This window comes from Ostrinia nubilalis, chromosome 19, assembly GCF_963855985.1.
Source record: "Ostrinia nubilalis chromosome 19, ilOstNubi1.1, whole genome shotgun sequence".
Lineage (NCBI taxonomy): Eukaryota > Metazoa > Arthropoda > Insecta > Lepidoptera > Crambidae > Ostrinia > Ostrinia nubilalis.
In genome coordinates, this window is record NC_087106.1 from 7,362,167 (window position 1) to 7,377,615 (window position 15,449).

Sequence of the window (15,449 nt, forward strand, 5' to 3'; positions counted from 1 at the left end):
GTTACACAATCGTAACATGAGTTTATTTTTAACATTATAATAACAAAAAGCTGAAAATTACCTAAGATATACACATTAGAAAACTTGTGACGTCACTGGCCACTCTATGTGTTGTACGTAGAGTCCCATAAATGTTTATAATGGACGCGTTTTGACGTCACGCTCACCTATTTCCATAAGCTTGTATCTTTTTTGTTTCTAGTCCGATTTCAAAACTTTTCTTACACAAATTGTAGGATTCAGCACTCGTTTTTTTATTTATCTTTACAAAGATACATACGTATAGCTTATTTTAATACATAACAGCACTTTCTTGCTTTAGTTCTCGATAATTTTCATTCACTTCAAGGGTTGTTCACGCGAGTGGAACCGCCTTAAAAGAGCAGTGGGTTTTGAATGAGATTCCCGTTTTCCGATTTATCTATATGACATCATGAAGTTTTGTCTTTCATACAAACCGTTAAGTTAGTTCTTAAGTCAGGGATTTTGGATTCCCCCTTATCTATAATTATAAGAGTAGTTACACACACAACTGCCTTCATTATTACTTTTTGGCAAAAATAATAAATATTAGATTTTTGGTTTAATTAAACTTTTTGAGAAAGTTTTCTCAGAATCAGCACTGTTTTGACTCTACATCAACTACTTTTTTTCAGTATCATCGACGATACACTTAACTAGCAACAAAACTTAAAAATATTTAACGAGTAGGTAATTACGATGATAATGAAAAGGTATCTACTCAGCATGGTGTCGTAGCATCTCTGTTAGCATTTTGTACTCCGTTAAGCAATCGGAACATCATCTACTTACATTGAAATTCGCAAGCTGATAACAGTAAAAACATACGAACTAAAATAACATGTGTGCGACTACCTTTATTATGATGACGACGGTCACTTGATATGATTTGATTATTATTAATGTTTATTATAAGACGCAACTTTAGCTGGCTCAGTATTGTTTTTCACTCGCGATGATACGGTCCCAACTGTAATATTTAATAATGAATTACTTTAGAGGATATTATTTTTTATTGTTGATAATTCAATTAACAGTAGGACAAAAAGAAAAAAGCAGTCTTACTTTCGTGATAGACGATACAGGGTCTATGTCCAATGACATAGAGCAAGTGAAACATGGAGTCAAGCTTGTATTCGATACGGTGTTAAGTTCGAATCGTTCACAGATAGACAATTTCATATTGGTTACGTTCAACGACCCTGGTGAGTTTTTACTTTCATCATCTTTTTATCTTATACTAACATTGTTTTTCTTAGCTCTGATTAAATTATAGGCAGGTTTGTAGTCAGATTTAAGGTTATTAGAAACAAATATATTATTTTTAACTAATAAACCCGAATAACATTGACTCCGACCTGAAGCTATGTTTAATAGTGATTTGTGTACCTATCCTAATATCTAGGATATAAAGTCATTCTAATATTCCAAAGATATTTGAAAAAAATCTATTTTCTATTAGCTCAGACTGTACCTACAGTCCTACATGAAAAAAACAAGGTTATAGTGCATGACAACTTACTATGATACATTTTAGGTACGCAGCTTCGAACTGTGACAAAAAATGAAGAAGAATTTAAAAGGGCTCTCGAGTCCATATACGTGAACGGTGGTGGCGATTGCCCTGAATTGTCCATGGCGGGCATCGAACTGGCGCTCACACAGAGTCTTCCCGGCTCCAACCTGTATGTGCTTACTGACGCATCTGCCAAGGATTTAGACTTACTTGACAGGGTCAAGAACTTGGCTAGCAAGAAATTCGCTCAGGTAATTCAGTACCTACTATGTACCTTCATTACATTAGTTTTGTCTGACCAAATCATGATGGTTGTGTACAGACGACAGGACATCAAGCTAAACACAGTGGCGTCTTATGACATTGTAATACAGGCTATTTTGCAACAACTATGAAGGTATTTATGGTTTGAAGTGCTGTGAACTGTGCTTAGGTACTTAACATAAAAATAATTAGGTCTTACAACCCGATCGAGCTAGCTGCGCACCTCGTTGGAATGCAACACTGAAAAAATGTACAATAAGTATAAGAGGAGGTGTGATTTGTATGTAGGTGATCAAAGGACACTAAAATAATAATTTAACTGAAGTCCACTTTGATGACCCAGGGCATCATAATATGTGGGTGATCAAAGGACACTAAATTGTCACTAGAAGTGGACTTTGATCACCTGGGTCATCAAAGTCAGGTGATCAAAGTGGAATAGACCAAAAATGTGTTTGGTTACTGCTTACACAACAAAAGTGACCACCGAACTAAGTGTTAACTATAACCAAACTAAGTCTAGCTCACTACACAATTATTTGTTTAATTTACACAACATTTTGTTTCTCATAACCAAAGTGTTCCGTGGTCACTTTTGTTGTGTAAGCAGTAACCAAACATTTTTTTCAGTGAACTCTCCCTGGTACTTAGTTACTTACCCGTACACCTCCCCGTGTTCGCTCCGTGTGTACCATCGATGTGACGTCACGGTTGCCAAATGCGAGTTTTCCAGCGACTTGGCCCACTTTTGGCCCGACTTGGCCCACTTTTGGCCCGACGTGGACCAAGCTTAAAGTGAGCCAAGTTGCTGGAAGACTCCCAGGTTAACTCGATCGGGTTGCATTCAAGTTTTGTCCCTTACTTTTTAACCTGCATATTAAAAAGTCGCTTTTATTACATTGCAGGTGGTATTCCTTTTAACTGGTAGATGCGGTAGCGACGACGACCCGGGGTACCAAGCGTACCACAAACTATCTGATGCTACTAACGGACAAGTCTTTCACATGACCAAGGACAATGTTGGAAAGGTTATTTTTGAATATCTTAACTTGAAAATAATTATACTTTCAACCATGTTTGTTTAAGTATGTTATTAATGCATAAGAGTTACATTAGACCTAAATCACGGTCTTAATTAACCCTCGCTGTACGAGGTGGGGTGTGACACACCCCAGTCCTTTAAAAATAGCCACAATTTTAAAAATTTGCAAGTGCTGAATTTGAAATTCTCAGTAGCTGGAATTATGACACTGCTGCTTCGATCAGCGTTGCAAAATCAGTCCAGCGGTGACTACCAACTGAGTTACATGCCTTTAAAGTGCGTGTGGGTGTCACACACCCCACCTGGTACGGGACGTTGTTAAAAAGTTAAAAAAAAAATCTAACAGTTTTAGTGTAATTTATATATTTTTAGCTTTGTCAATTGAATAAAATTCAATACAAATATAATTTTTCGTGATTTTTACGGTATCTGAAATTTTCAAGCACTTTTAGTCAAATGAGATGACTTTTAGTGCGAATCTGGAAGTTTAGTACTGAGATCCGAAGATGTATGTGAACATACACTTGTGGGCTACAATTTATACTTGGTGATACTATTTATGGGCTACTGAAAAGGAATAACATATTTTATAAATAAATAAAATTGTTACGCTCCCATTTTATGCATTGAGCATACTCATTTTCTTTCATCAGAATTGTGGTAAATTGGAAACCGATGATCAAAACAAATTTATACCCTTCCAGTTTTTAATTTACTTTTAAATTATAAGTAAATACTTGTACTTTGTTAAATAAAAACGGTTGTCATAATTAAAGGCACTAATTAAAAATTATACATAGGAAACTGATTCCTAAATTACAAGAACAACGGAAATTGTGTCTTTTTGTTTTTTTTATGATAAAAATGTTATAATACATATTTTCAGCTCAGAGCATTTCTTAAACCTAATTAGCATACGTAAATAATCAATATTAAATATTAAATTCCACCTAAAAAAATGTTGAATGAAAATTTTATCACTTTGTATATTGGGGTGTGTCATACCCCACCTGGTACGGGACGTAACTTTTAGTCACCTCGTACACGGAGGGTTAAAACAGGTAGCTAATAAGTAAAGTTATAATAATGCCTCACTACAGCACGCCAACACCATACATTTTCGTTCCTATCTGTTAAAATTGAAGGTAGTTAGATATTTTGCATGAAAATATGTAATCCTTTCAAAAACAGACTCGTTACGTAATTAGTTACGTTAGGGTTTAAGTTTTGTTGTAATATATTTTCCAGATTTTGGCCTACGTAGCGGAGACAGTATCTAGTCGAAAAACAGTGGTCACCAAAACGACCTTCCCTCCAGGCTACGATCACGATTTGACAGTAAGTTTTAGATTAATAACATGCTAAGCCCTCATTTAGGTTTTTTTTTTATTGACAACGAGTAAGCTCTTGGCCTGTATCTCACCTGATGGTAAGTGACGATCAGGCCGAAGGTGGAAGCGAGCTTCACCCAGAATCCTCAACCACGGTGGAACTGGTTATCTTACCTCTAACTGCCGGACGGAACTCAACAATGCTGTTAACATTGTTGTGTAAATGTATCAATTCAGCATCAGACGCGTAAAAGCGCTTTCCAAAAGTCAATTTGCAGAAAATAAACGACTTTTAGGGACCAGCACAAATGCTACTTTTAGCATCGGCGATTGACGATGCAGTATCACGATTTCATCTCATGTATCAGTATCGCGTATTTTAGTGACTCTATCGATGCAGCATCGCGATTTCGTGACTGTGTCAAAAGTTTCATCTGTGCTATGGTTTTTAGACTGAATTATGACTGATAGAGTAAAATTTTAACTCCCTCCCCCTCCTCCTCTATAATTTAGCAGAGGAAATGAATGATTTGGTTTAAACTATCCCGATGGACGTCGTATCAGGCGACTAAGGGAGAAAATACTACGAGAAATAACAAGACTCCGCAACCCGTTTGGGCAACGTGGAATGTGTAGGCCAAGTCTTCGATTATTTAGAAATAAGAATATGTGGGGTGGAGGACACGTACCGGAAAGCGCAGCGTAGGACGTCCACCCACAAGGTGGACCGACGACCTCATAAAGGTAGCAGGAAGGCGCTGGATGCAGGCCGCTACCAACCGGTCATTGTTAAAATTATTGGGGGGGGCCTAAATGTTCTGCAGTGGACGTCCTATGGCTGAAATGTTGATGATGATGATGATGAATAATTTGTAAATAAACCAATCACAACTTTACAGATTCCAGTTGATGCTGATATGAAAGATGTGGTGATCGCTGGGTCGGGAACAGAACCTAAAATTGACATAACCGCCCCTGACGGCAGTAAGCCCCATACAGAGAAACTTGTAGATATACCAGAAGTTATTGTAAGTACTCATTTTAATCACGTTAAGTACTCGGCTTGAAGGCAATAATTTATTTGATCGAATGAAAAATTAATAACAATGACATCTTAATAAAATTTAGGTACTACCTTATCACAAGAAGTATTCTATCATAAGGTTGGCTGAAATCTTCTTTCACTTTAAATCGTTATCACCGTAGTTATATGTATTTATAAATCTGATGACCTCATAAATGTAGCAGGAAGGCGCTGGATGCAGGCCGCTACCAACCGACCATTAGGGAAGTCATTGGGGGAGGCCTATGTCCAGCAGTGGCCATCCTGTGGCTGAAATGATAAATGATGATAATATTTACCCTTCAGTCAGTGAAAATAAAAGACACCACACCCGGCAACTATACAGCCAAGGTGGGCAGTAAGTCGGAGACCAGTGTGGTGATCACTGCCACCACCACCATCCAATTCAAGCACGGGTTCTCTCTTGCCGAGCCTTCCTCCATCGAAGCCACTGCTATTCAGCCATTACCAGGTATAACTACTATTTCTGATAAGATTGAATATTATTCTATTAATCAGGAATGTACTACTAACTTCATACTAATGTTATGAACGTCCTATGATGATGGTTCTATTAATTACAAACAGCGTACGAGTATATCCAAAACTATAAAGGCTTCCACAGACCAAACGCAGGTCAGAAGTAGTGCGGGTCAGTTGCAGCGCGGCTGAGGCACACTGAAAGCAGCGCCGTTTCAAAGCAGTTGCAACGCGGGCGGTTGTCAAAAATTTAAATCTTCGAAAACCGCTTTCAACGCGCTGCTACCGCCCTGCGTCCTGTGTGTCATGCTAATATGGCCGCTATAGTAATACAACAGCGCGGGCCCGCGTTCGCGCCGCTTCTGTCCCGCACCCGCGCCGTCTCGTTTGTATTTTGGCAGTTGCAGTGCGGCGCGGTTGGAGCGCGGGCCCGCGTTCAAATTTGGTGTGACATACTTCAAAGAGTTTCTTGTATTACAACTTGCGCGGGCCCGCATTCAAACTGCGCTGCTACTGCCGCGTTTTTTCTGCCAAGGCTTAATTGTCTCAATAACAATAGAACTTGTTTCTGTTTCTTTATACAAACAAGAGCTTTAGTTATTTGTAGTGCACAAAACAATTCTTATTTTGTAATTTAAAGCTAGCTAACAGGAGATCAGACTTTTTGATTCATCCGTAAAATATTAATTATATTAAAAATAATAGATCGAGATTTTTTCTGTCTAACGTTTCAATCTGTCTAATTGTAAGGAGAATTGAAGTAACTTAGAATGTCATGGTCATAGAAATTAATTATTTTCAGATAAAGAGTCCCATTTATCAATAAAATTGATAACCGATGATGATGGTGCAGTTCTCAACACAGTTGTGTTGTCAGACCTCGAAGAGCATGATATTGTCGAAATACCACTTATGTTAATTGATGAAAAGCAAAAATTCTATACCACCAATCTATTTGTACCCCCTAACACCACCTTCAAAATAACGGTAAGAAAACTTTTAAAACTTTGATTGTATTTAGTGAAAAATCTTATAAATATAATAGACTTGAATATTTCCAGGTCAAAGGTTACGACACGAAAAGTAAAGCTCCATTTAAAAGAACAAGTCCTACGCCAATAGAACCGCAAAACCCTATTTTAGGTAAAATTACTATGCTAAATAATTCTTCGTTTGCAATGTCCGTTTATAAATTAAGTGGTTCCACATTACCTGCTAAGCTTGCTTTTGCGAGACCCTAATTAAGTACTTATGAGTTTCAGCAAATGGTTAACAGGTTAAAACTATGTCAATTATTTGGAAAATTTTAAATTGGTTAAATTTTTGTAGTGAGACCTGAAGATAGGGCGCCTACAGTAAAAATCGAAGGAGGCCTCATTATCAATGCAGAATATAATCAACCATTGAAAATATCATGCAAAATAAATGGATTCCCTAAACCTGATGCAGTTTGGTCCCATAGTGGTGGATCAGTATTGATGTCAGATGTAAGTAGCGAATAATTTATTATTATCACTTAATTTCACTTTTTGTGGTGATTAAAATAATATCCTTGCTTTTCAGTACACAATATTAGAAGTGCCGTATGATTTCATTAACATATTGGCGATAGATACAGTGAGAAGTAATGATTCTTACACATGCAAAGCTGTTAATATGCATGGAGAAGCTTCACAAACAGTAGAAGTTAAGACAATCAAGAAAGATGTGTTTGAAGTTATTGAATCACCTAAAGGTAATAAATAACCGTCTCAAAATTCTTGAAATAATTTCTGACTGGAATCTTGACTGTGAATTTTAACATTTTAGACACTACAATAAAGTATAGAAACACGGGACAAGTAACGTGTAAAATAAATGCCGAACCGCCAGCCGAAATTAAATGGCTTCACAAAGGCAAGGAAATAATACCTGATGGGTACATCGACATATCACCTGATGGTTCTGTTCTAACTATCAAGGACATGAGAAAGCATCTAAGTGGAACGTTTGCTTGTAAAGCTAAGTCTGGTATCCATGACGAAGAATTCACTTTTAACATCAACATTTCTGGATTTGGTAAGACCTTTTTGGAAATAGTCTATTTTGCCTTGACGGTAATAGTACTAATAATAGTACCTACTAATAATATTAATTTGTATTTAGATCGTCCCAAAATTGAAAAGGTGGCATTTGAAACGAGCAGTGGAATAGGAGAAGATGCGGAAATCAGATGCAGGTTAACATTTTCCTGATTAAAATTTATAGAAATTTTAATTATAATAATGCAATAAACTTAAAGAGTAAACATATATTTTAGAATCCTGGAAGGAGAACCAGCACCAGAGATAACCTGGTTTCATCTTTCTCTGTACACGCAATATTTTGATAAATTAAATGATACTGGTGAAGTTATTAAACTACCCAACGTTAATGAAGAGAATGCTGGGTTCTATCGGTGCATTGCCACCAATGACGCCGGTCGTGATCACCATCTAATAGAACTTATCGTTGAGTGTAAGTAAATTAGTTGTATCAGCTTTATAACTAGGCTCTTTGGAACTATTTTTTATTGATTTTTTTTCAGTTCTGAACATAATCTTTTAGGCATAATTTTCTTGGCTCTATAAAAATATTTAGTGTCAATTTCACTACCTACTTATTGAAAAAGTATCTGATAGCGAACCTATGAATCTTTGAAATAAAGTTCTTGGTTTCGGATCTTTAACCGATTTTTACACCGGTAAGATCAGATTAAAAGTCAGAGAGGTCAGATTAAAAGAATCAAAGAGGTCAGATTAAAAAAATATCGAATTATTTCGGTAAATAATTCGGTATTTTTTTAATCTGATGACCATTTATCAATCTAAGAATGGGTGAAACTAGCCCTTCGCCAATGAGGGATTTCGCGATTGAAAAATCCGCCAGATAGTAATTCGTAGACGCGAGGTCCAAATGCTGCATGATTGGTTATTTTTGACATGACATTGACAGATATGTCAAAAGCCACCAATCACGCAGCAGTCAGACCCTACATCCACGTCCCCGCCATCTGGCGGATTTTTCAATCGCGAAAACCCTCATTAAAAGTGAAACCAAATATGTATCCTTTTCAGATCCTCCAACTGTTAGCGTCGATAAAACGTATGTCAGAGCGAGAGAAGGCGCAAAAACCACACTCAAATGTCACGCCAAAGGAGCTCCGGAGCCTCGCGTGGAGTGGTTCCTGAATGGAGTGAAGATTATCAACGATAGGAACCATCACATCTACAGAGATAACAGTTTGAAGTATGTATTTCAGTTAAAACACGTAAAATAGGGAATAGAATCAGTCTCCAGGCAAGCGAAAGGTCGTTGGTTCCATTCATGCCTTAGGCAGTTCGATTTTTTCTGGTTACTTATAATGTAGATAGGTGACTCTTAACGCCAGAGAATTTTAATTATAATTATTATTTTTTTAGGTTTACAGGTTCAAAAGATAATGTAGGACGCTTTACTTGTGCGGCAAAAAACCACTTAGGATCAAATAATAAAAGCGTAACCGTCGATTATTTAGGTGAGATTTATGAATAGATTCGATTAGTATTTTTTTCTTACAAACCAATCGAGTTAACTGCGTACCTGGCAGCCGTGACGTCACATTGACGCTCTGGTACAGACGGGGTACGCAGTTAGTTCGAACGGGTTAAATTGTTGGTATTTGGACCATTTTACAATTTTGTTCTTGCTTTTTAGTCCCAGTGAGCATTTATTCTCCAGAAGAGAGTACGTTTGAGGTGAGACAAGGTGATAACCTTCAGTTGCCGTGTAGAGCCAGCGGTTACCCACAACCGAAGTTGACATGGTTGTTCTTCAATTCAGTTGACAAGGAGCCAGAGCCTAAGAAAATGATGTAAATATAAAATTTATTTTCATAGCTGTTGTTTTAAATATATTTCTGTAAAACTTTAAAGAAATAGGCAATGGCATGGACTAATATCTCTCCATTGGTCAGAAAGCATTGGATTTTCTTTTTGCATTTCTAAAAGTAGGCTTAATATTATTGCATGCTGGCATGGAAATTATTACGTGAATCTTTGTGGTACTTTAAGTTATAAGCTTATATACATCATTGCAGGCCGACTGACTCATCAGGTCAATTAATAGATCTTAGGAACATACGGTCCACTAATGATGGATACTATACTTGTATAGCAAGAAACGTGGAGAGTTCAGCCAATTTCACGTACCAAGTCAAAGTGATGGGTAGGTATATTTTTTAATAATTGTTTTCTTATACACAAACACATACAGGGTGATTTTGCAAACAGTTGCCAAATAACTTTATCGGTATTTTTCGAAAAATAATGAAATATGATTTTTTATTTGTTATCTTTACGTAAATCGATTACATTACTGATTCTGAATCGCTCCTAATTTGGCAGCTGTTTACAAAATCATCCTTTAGAAGAAGATTAGAGTAAGTTTAAGTAACAACTGATCGATGGTTTTTGCAGTACCACCCAGAATTGACAGAGCAGCAACGAACACATTCACAGGAGTTGTTGATGATTTGATAATGAGGCTGCCCTGTAAAGCTTCAGGGTATCCCAAGCCCGAGGTCACATGGTCCAGAGGGGGACTCAACGTTGCCTCAGGTATGAAGAAATAAAAAAGATTAAGTCTTTTTGTGAATATAATTTTAGGCCTTTTCAAGGCGAGAGTGAATAGGCACAGAGCAGATATATACCATCCTAGACTGCATCCCACTTAACATCAGGTGCGATTGTGGTCAAAATACCTGCCTTGTTATGCATTAAAAAAAAAACAATCTAAGATTACTGGTAGTTCCCAAACTAGCTAATCCTGTCTCTTGGGAACATTGATCGTGAGTTACAATTAATCTTTAAAAAGTGGATCCAGAGTTTAAATAAGTACTTTCTTATTTTCTACTTTTTCTCAATCGTAAAACAAAATGGTAGATGACTGAATTTCACAAGATGACCTCAACCGTTTCACAATTGTTGTTTGTGATCACAGTGAATCAAAGACACTGAATAATCATGATCTTCTTATCTCGTCTTATGTGGCTGCAGGTTCAGAATGGTACGACATAGAAGAAGATGGAACATTGGTCATAAAGAATCTGGATAGGAAGTCTGCTGGCACCTATGTTTGCACTGCCCAGAATTCCTTAGGCTCTGCTATTCAAGCGTTATACGTCAATATAAAAGGTATGTCTTCCATGTTACTATTCTTAAGTATTACAAATAAGTCCATTAATCAGACAGACAGAAATAATATGACTATTTATTTTTCAGATTATCCTGATGAAAAAACTCCATCCAAAACTATTTCTTTAGAAGAAGGGGAGTCGGATGAAATAGAATGTGATATCCCTCACACAATAATAGACACAGTTCGTTGGTTCAAGGTTTGAAAGCAAATAGTTAATCACTTTTGTTATTATTGGTAATTCAAGTTATTTATGGTTAAATTATAATACTTCAGGACAGAAGACCAATAGGCTTGGGTGAGACGAGAAAACTGGAGGATATCAAAGTAACTGATGCAGGCATTTATACATGCCGTGTCAGTAATTTTAATGGCGCTGATTCTGAAAGCATAAGGGTTGTCGTTGGATACAAACCAGTGTTTGAATCGGAAGTGGAAACAGTTATCAATTTTAGTGAGGGAATGCCAGCCGTATTAAACTGCGAAGCCAAGGGAGAGCCTGAGCCACAGGTATCTGTTTGCATGTTACGACATGAAAAATATTGTGCCTGAGGTGTGGGAGCGGCACAAGAGGGTGTTTTTGATACGTCAGCGAGACTTCAGATATGCTTCAGCCCCCTTTAAACGCACTTTTTGATCGAATCGAAAATCGAATCCGTCAAAACTTCATACAAAAAAGGGGCTTTTCGACCACTTTTCGACTGGTTTGCGATTATAATTTGCACTTTGTCTAGACCCACAGATTTGTATGCTCTGTCACGTCATATTATGTCAATGTCACCCCTCCCACGCCGCTCCCGTATGTCAGGCCAGTGCCTGACATACGGGACTGACTAACGCTTAACTCAGTCAGTACTGAGTTAAGCGTTAGACGTAGTAACCTATTAGTAATCTGTGACTACACCAAGCCTTGATCACACTTAAGCCTTGATCACACGTACCGAGTAAACGGGCGAGACAGTAAAATTTTTACTCGGCCGAGACAGTTGGGTGAGCGAGTCACATACTCGAGCGCTCGGCCGAGCACTTGGCGTAATGTTCATACACACCGAGTACTCGGCCGAGAGCACTGTCTCGCCCGTTTGCTCGGTACGTGTGAGCAAGGCTTTACTGAGTAAACGGGCGAGACAGTGCTCTCGGCCGAGTACTCGGTGCGTGAGAACATTACGCCGAGTGCTCGGCCGAGCGCTCGAGTATGTGACTCGCTCACCCAACTGTCTCGGCCGAGTAAACATTTTACTGTCTCGCCCGTTTACTCGGTACGTGTGATCAAGGCTTTATAGTCGTGGATTTATAACGTGTCTATACATTTTTAGGTAACATGGCTATTTGATGGCGAAGATATCGAAAACAATAATTCATTGGAAATAGTGTTGTCGATGGATAGATACAATTTAGTGATGACATTCGATAAAAGAGGGGAATACACGTGTGTCGTATCCAACCACTTTGGGAGCATAAATCGGACGTTTGAAGTATTTTCAAAAGGTGCGTTGCATTTTATTTTATTGCTTCATCATAACATTGCAAAAAATACGATTTTTAATGATGTGCTTTAAATTTTAGATTGTTTATTAAGCATTCAAGACGACTTATTAAATAAACAACCACTCATGATTGATGAAGATACCATGAAATTAGCTGAATTCGAAAACAACAATGGAGTACTGCGCATTCCATCCAAAAAGCGTTTGTCATTATATTGCCCTAGTGGTTTTGAAATTATTCCTGAGAAAAAAATATCAGTCATTTGTGAACGAGAGACTAATTTCCTGGTCAATGGACACCTATATGAATATACAGATTTAAATTGCCAGGAAGAAATCCAGCCCAAAATAAGAAATACTGGAAGACGTTGCAACTCTGGCAATTCTGAAGTGATCAAAATAGGTTACGAATTTCCGGATGATTTCCAAGAAGTATACGAAGTTTGTATTGACAAGGATTATAATGTACCAGTGTATGCTAAGCAGAGAATCCAAAGATCACTAGCTGATAAGGAATTGAAAGGTCCCATGTGGGAAAGCGATTCGTTCCCATTGGAATTCGATGAATTGTATTGGTGTGATACTCAGATCAATGCTGTATCGTCTCTTCTTCGAAGATGGTTCCACGAAACAGATAGGTGTTGCTTCGATAGAAGACAGCTGGTGAATTCCCGTGATCTCTCCGGGGGATTGCCCCAAAAAGCTGCATTGACTTATCTAAACGTTGTCCCACATTGGAGTACTTGTAATACAAAGGTATGAATGTCGATTTATACAGGGTGTGGTTTTGTAAAACAACGGCCATCTCAGGGGTGATAGTATACACGACACTAATGCCAAAAAAATATAATAAAATACCTTAAATTTTCATGGAAAAATTTATGAAATCAGGAAATTGGTATTATTACACGGGCGAGCTATCGGCCAGTCCCCCCGCTCTCCCGGGGCGCGGCCGCATATGGTAGGCGGTGTAGCGGGGTACGCGGGGTTGGTGCGGGCGGTAACAAGCACCATCTCGAAAGTCTTAGGAAAAGTTTGAACAAGGTTTTTTACTAATAAAGTAATAGTAAAATCTTTATTTATATTTTTCTTGTAATTACCCCTGAGATGGGTGTTGTATTACAAAACCACACTCTTTATAGAGAAGTCGGGTTTTTACTTTTTATTTAACCATTTTGTTGGGGATAGTATTTGTATGTAATTTATTTTTTTAGAACTGGGATGAACTAGAACGACGGGTGAGGGATTTGGCCAAGTCTTCATACGACAACATGATGGTATGGACAGGCACTTCTGGGCAGCTTACCCTGAATAATGCCCTGGAGAACCCCGAAAACATAATTCTTCGCGATACTCGCACAGGCCAGATACCTGTGCCAAAGTATTTGTGGAAGGTGAGTTAGTCGGACTCATGCAAACTCATTATTAATTTAGTAGAGTTCTTTCTAAAACCGACCAAAATATGCACTTTATATAAAGACCCTTCTATGTATAGAAGAGCCATGGTCCCATGGAAGTCAACAACGTACGCGTAATTTTTACAAAATTATTGTAAAATTTTCTTCTATGGTTCAGTTAAAAGCTAGTTTGTTCTGTTTTAAGCAGTGGATGCCCTGTGGCTGAAATGATGATGATAAAAAGATAATAATGTGGTTTCCATTATTTTTAACCCTCTTTAGGAAAACAGAAATCAAATAAATAATCACCTCGCTCGGTCGGCTTCGTGTTTATTATTATGCTTAGTTTGTAACCGTCTCTTCAGAAATAACCTTTAACGTTTTGATAAGACAAGTTCTAGCATCACATAGGCCCGAGTTACTAACAGTAAACAACCGTCTTATTTGGAAAAATTTGTAGACGAATACCCAATAACAGCAAGATAAAAAAACTGTTTAGTTTCAGCCTTTAATTTAGTTAGTCGGTTGGTGAACTTGTATAGTAGAAAGATTAATGTTTGCGTTCTGTTATCTTTGGGAATACCAACCATCAGAAGTGTTGGGTCAAATAAACATAGAGATTCGTCATAATAACGTATCGTGGGTTGATAAGTAGGCATATGACGTGTCTGGATATTCCATGCCTCTGGGAAACTAGATAATATTATATGGTTCTAACATTTATAAATACTTAATTATCTAAGTTTCCAACTGAAGAATTAATTATTTTAATCGTTAGAAGCTTGAATGTTATTTAATCCATATTCATATCATATCATCAAGCTATCGTTATTTTCACTTAATGAAAGAAGTGTCTTATCATCAATTTCACAACAATATTGAAGACTTAATATTTTTCTTAATAACTAGATTTATTAAATTCTTCTTTGCCTGGACCATTCCCATTTTTTCCCATTCATCATGCGTCTCCAGACGGCTCGGTCCTGAGACGTCTCTTCGTTGACTTGGCCCTCATTCAATATTTAGTTGATTTAAAAAAATTGTAAGAATGGCGAAGAATGCACTTTTTTGTCTTTTCATAGGTAATCCAAAATCAAGATGCAAGAACATCGCTAGCTGTGATCCAGCTTAACATCCCGGACTTGACGGTATCCAAGGCATATTCCCACATGCCTTGCAAGGACATCTGCCCGGACATAGAGTGGATGAGTGGGAACGTCTGGAGAGACCCTGCCAAGGGATACACCGTCTGCTGCAGTCTACCAGACTTCGAAACCACTATTGGCTACAAAGGCCTTTTCGGCACTGGCAACCACCAGGTCCTTAAGGAATCCGCCATGTGGGGAGAATATTCATATTAATTATTATTTTTAATGTAATGGTTATTTAAAAATAAATACCTTTTAAATAGATCTCGCGTTGAATTATTTTATATGTAGTACCTAATCAAGGTGACCGCATACCGGAAAACGCAATGTGAGACGTCCACCTACAAGGTGGACCGACGGCATCGTAAAGGTAGCAGGGAAGCGCTGGACGCAGGCCGCTACCAATCGATCAACGTGGAAAGCATTGGGGGAGGCCTATGTTCAGCAGTGGACGTCCTATGGCTGAAATTATGATGATGAATCAAGGTGAAGCTCATGGGAAGCACC

The 15,449-nt window shown here is 37.8% G+C and overlaps 1 protein-coding gene across 1 annotated transcript; it reads left to right on the plus strand.

The window, feature by feature from the left end:
- Positions 1-940: 940 nt before the first annotated feature.
- Positions 941-15,206, plus strand: LOC135081125 (hemicentin-1-like). Its single transcript, XM_063975867.1, has 25 exons — positions 941-1,226; positions 1,559-1,788; positions 2,707-2,829; positions 4,092-4,181; positions 5,074-5,202; positions 5,544-5,709; positions 6,520-6,704; positions 6,779-6,860; positions 7,047-7,204; positions 7,281-7,452; positions 7,527-7,775; positions 7,863-7,935; positions 8,017-8,213; positions 8,813-8,984; positions 9,158-9,252; positions 9,432-9,588; positions 9,814-9,941; positions 10,193-10,333; positions 10,772-10,909; positions 10,997-11,109; positions 11,187-11,420; positions 12,227-12,398; positions 12,477-13,153; positions 13,612-13,791; positions 14,877-15,206. Exons 1-25 carry the CDS (start codon positions 1,007-1,009, stop codon positions 15,153-15,155), a joined length of 4,560 nt encoding a protein of 1,519 aa, XP_063831937.1. The 5' UTR covers positions 941-1,006; the 3' UTR covers positions 15,156-15,206.
- The last annotated feature ends 243 nt before the right edge of the window (positions 15,207-15,449 follow it).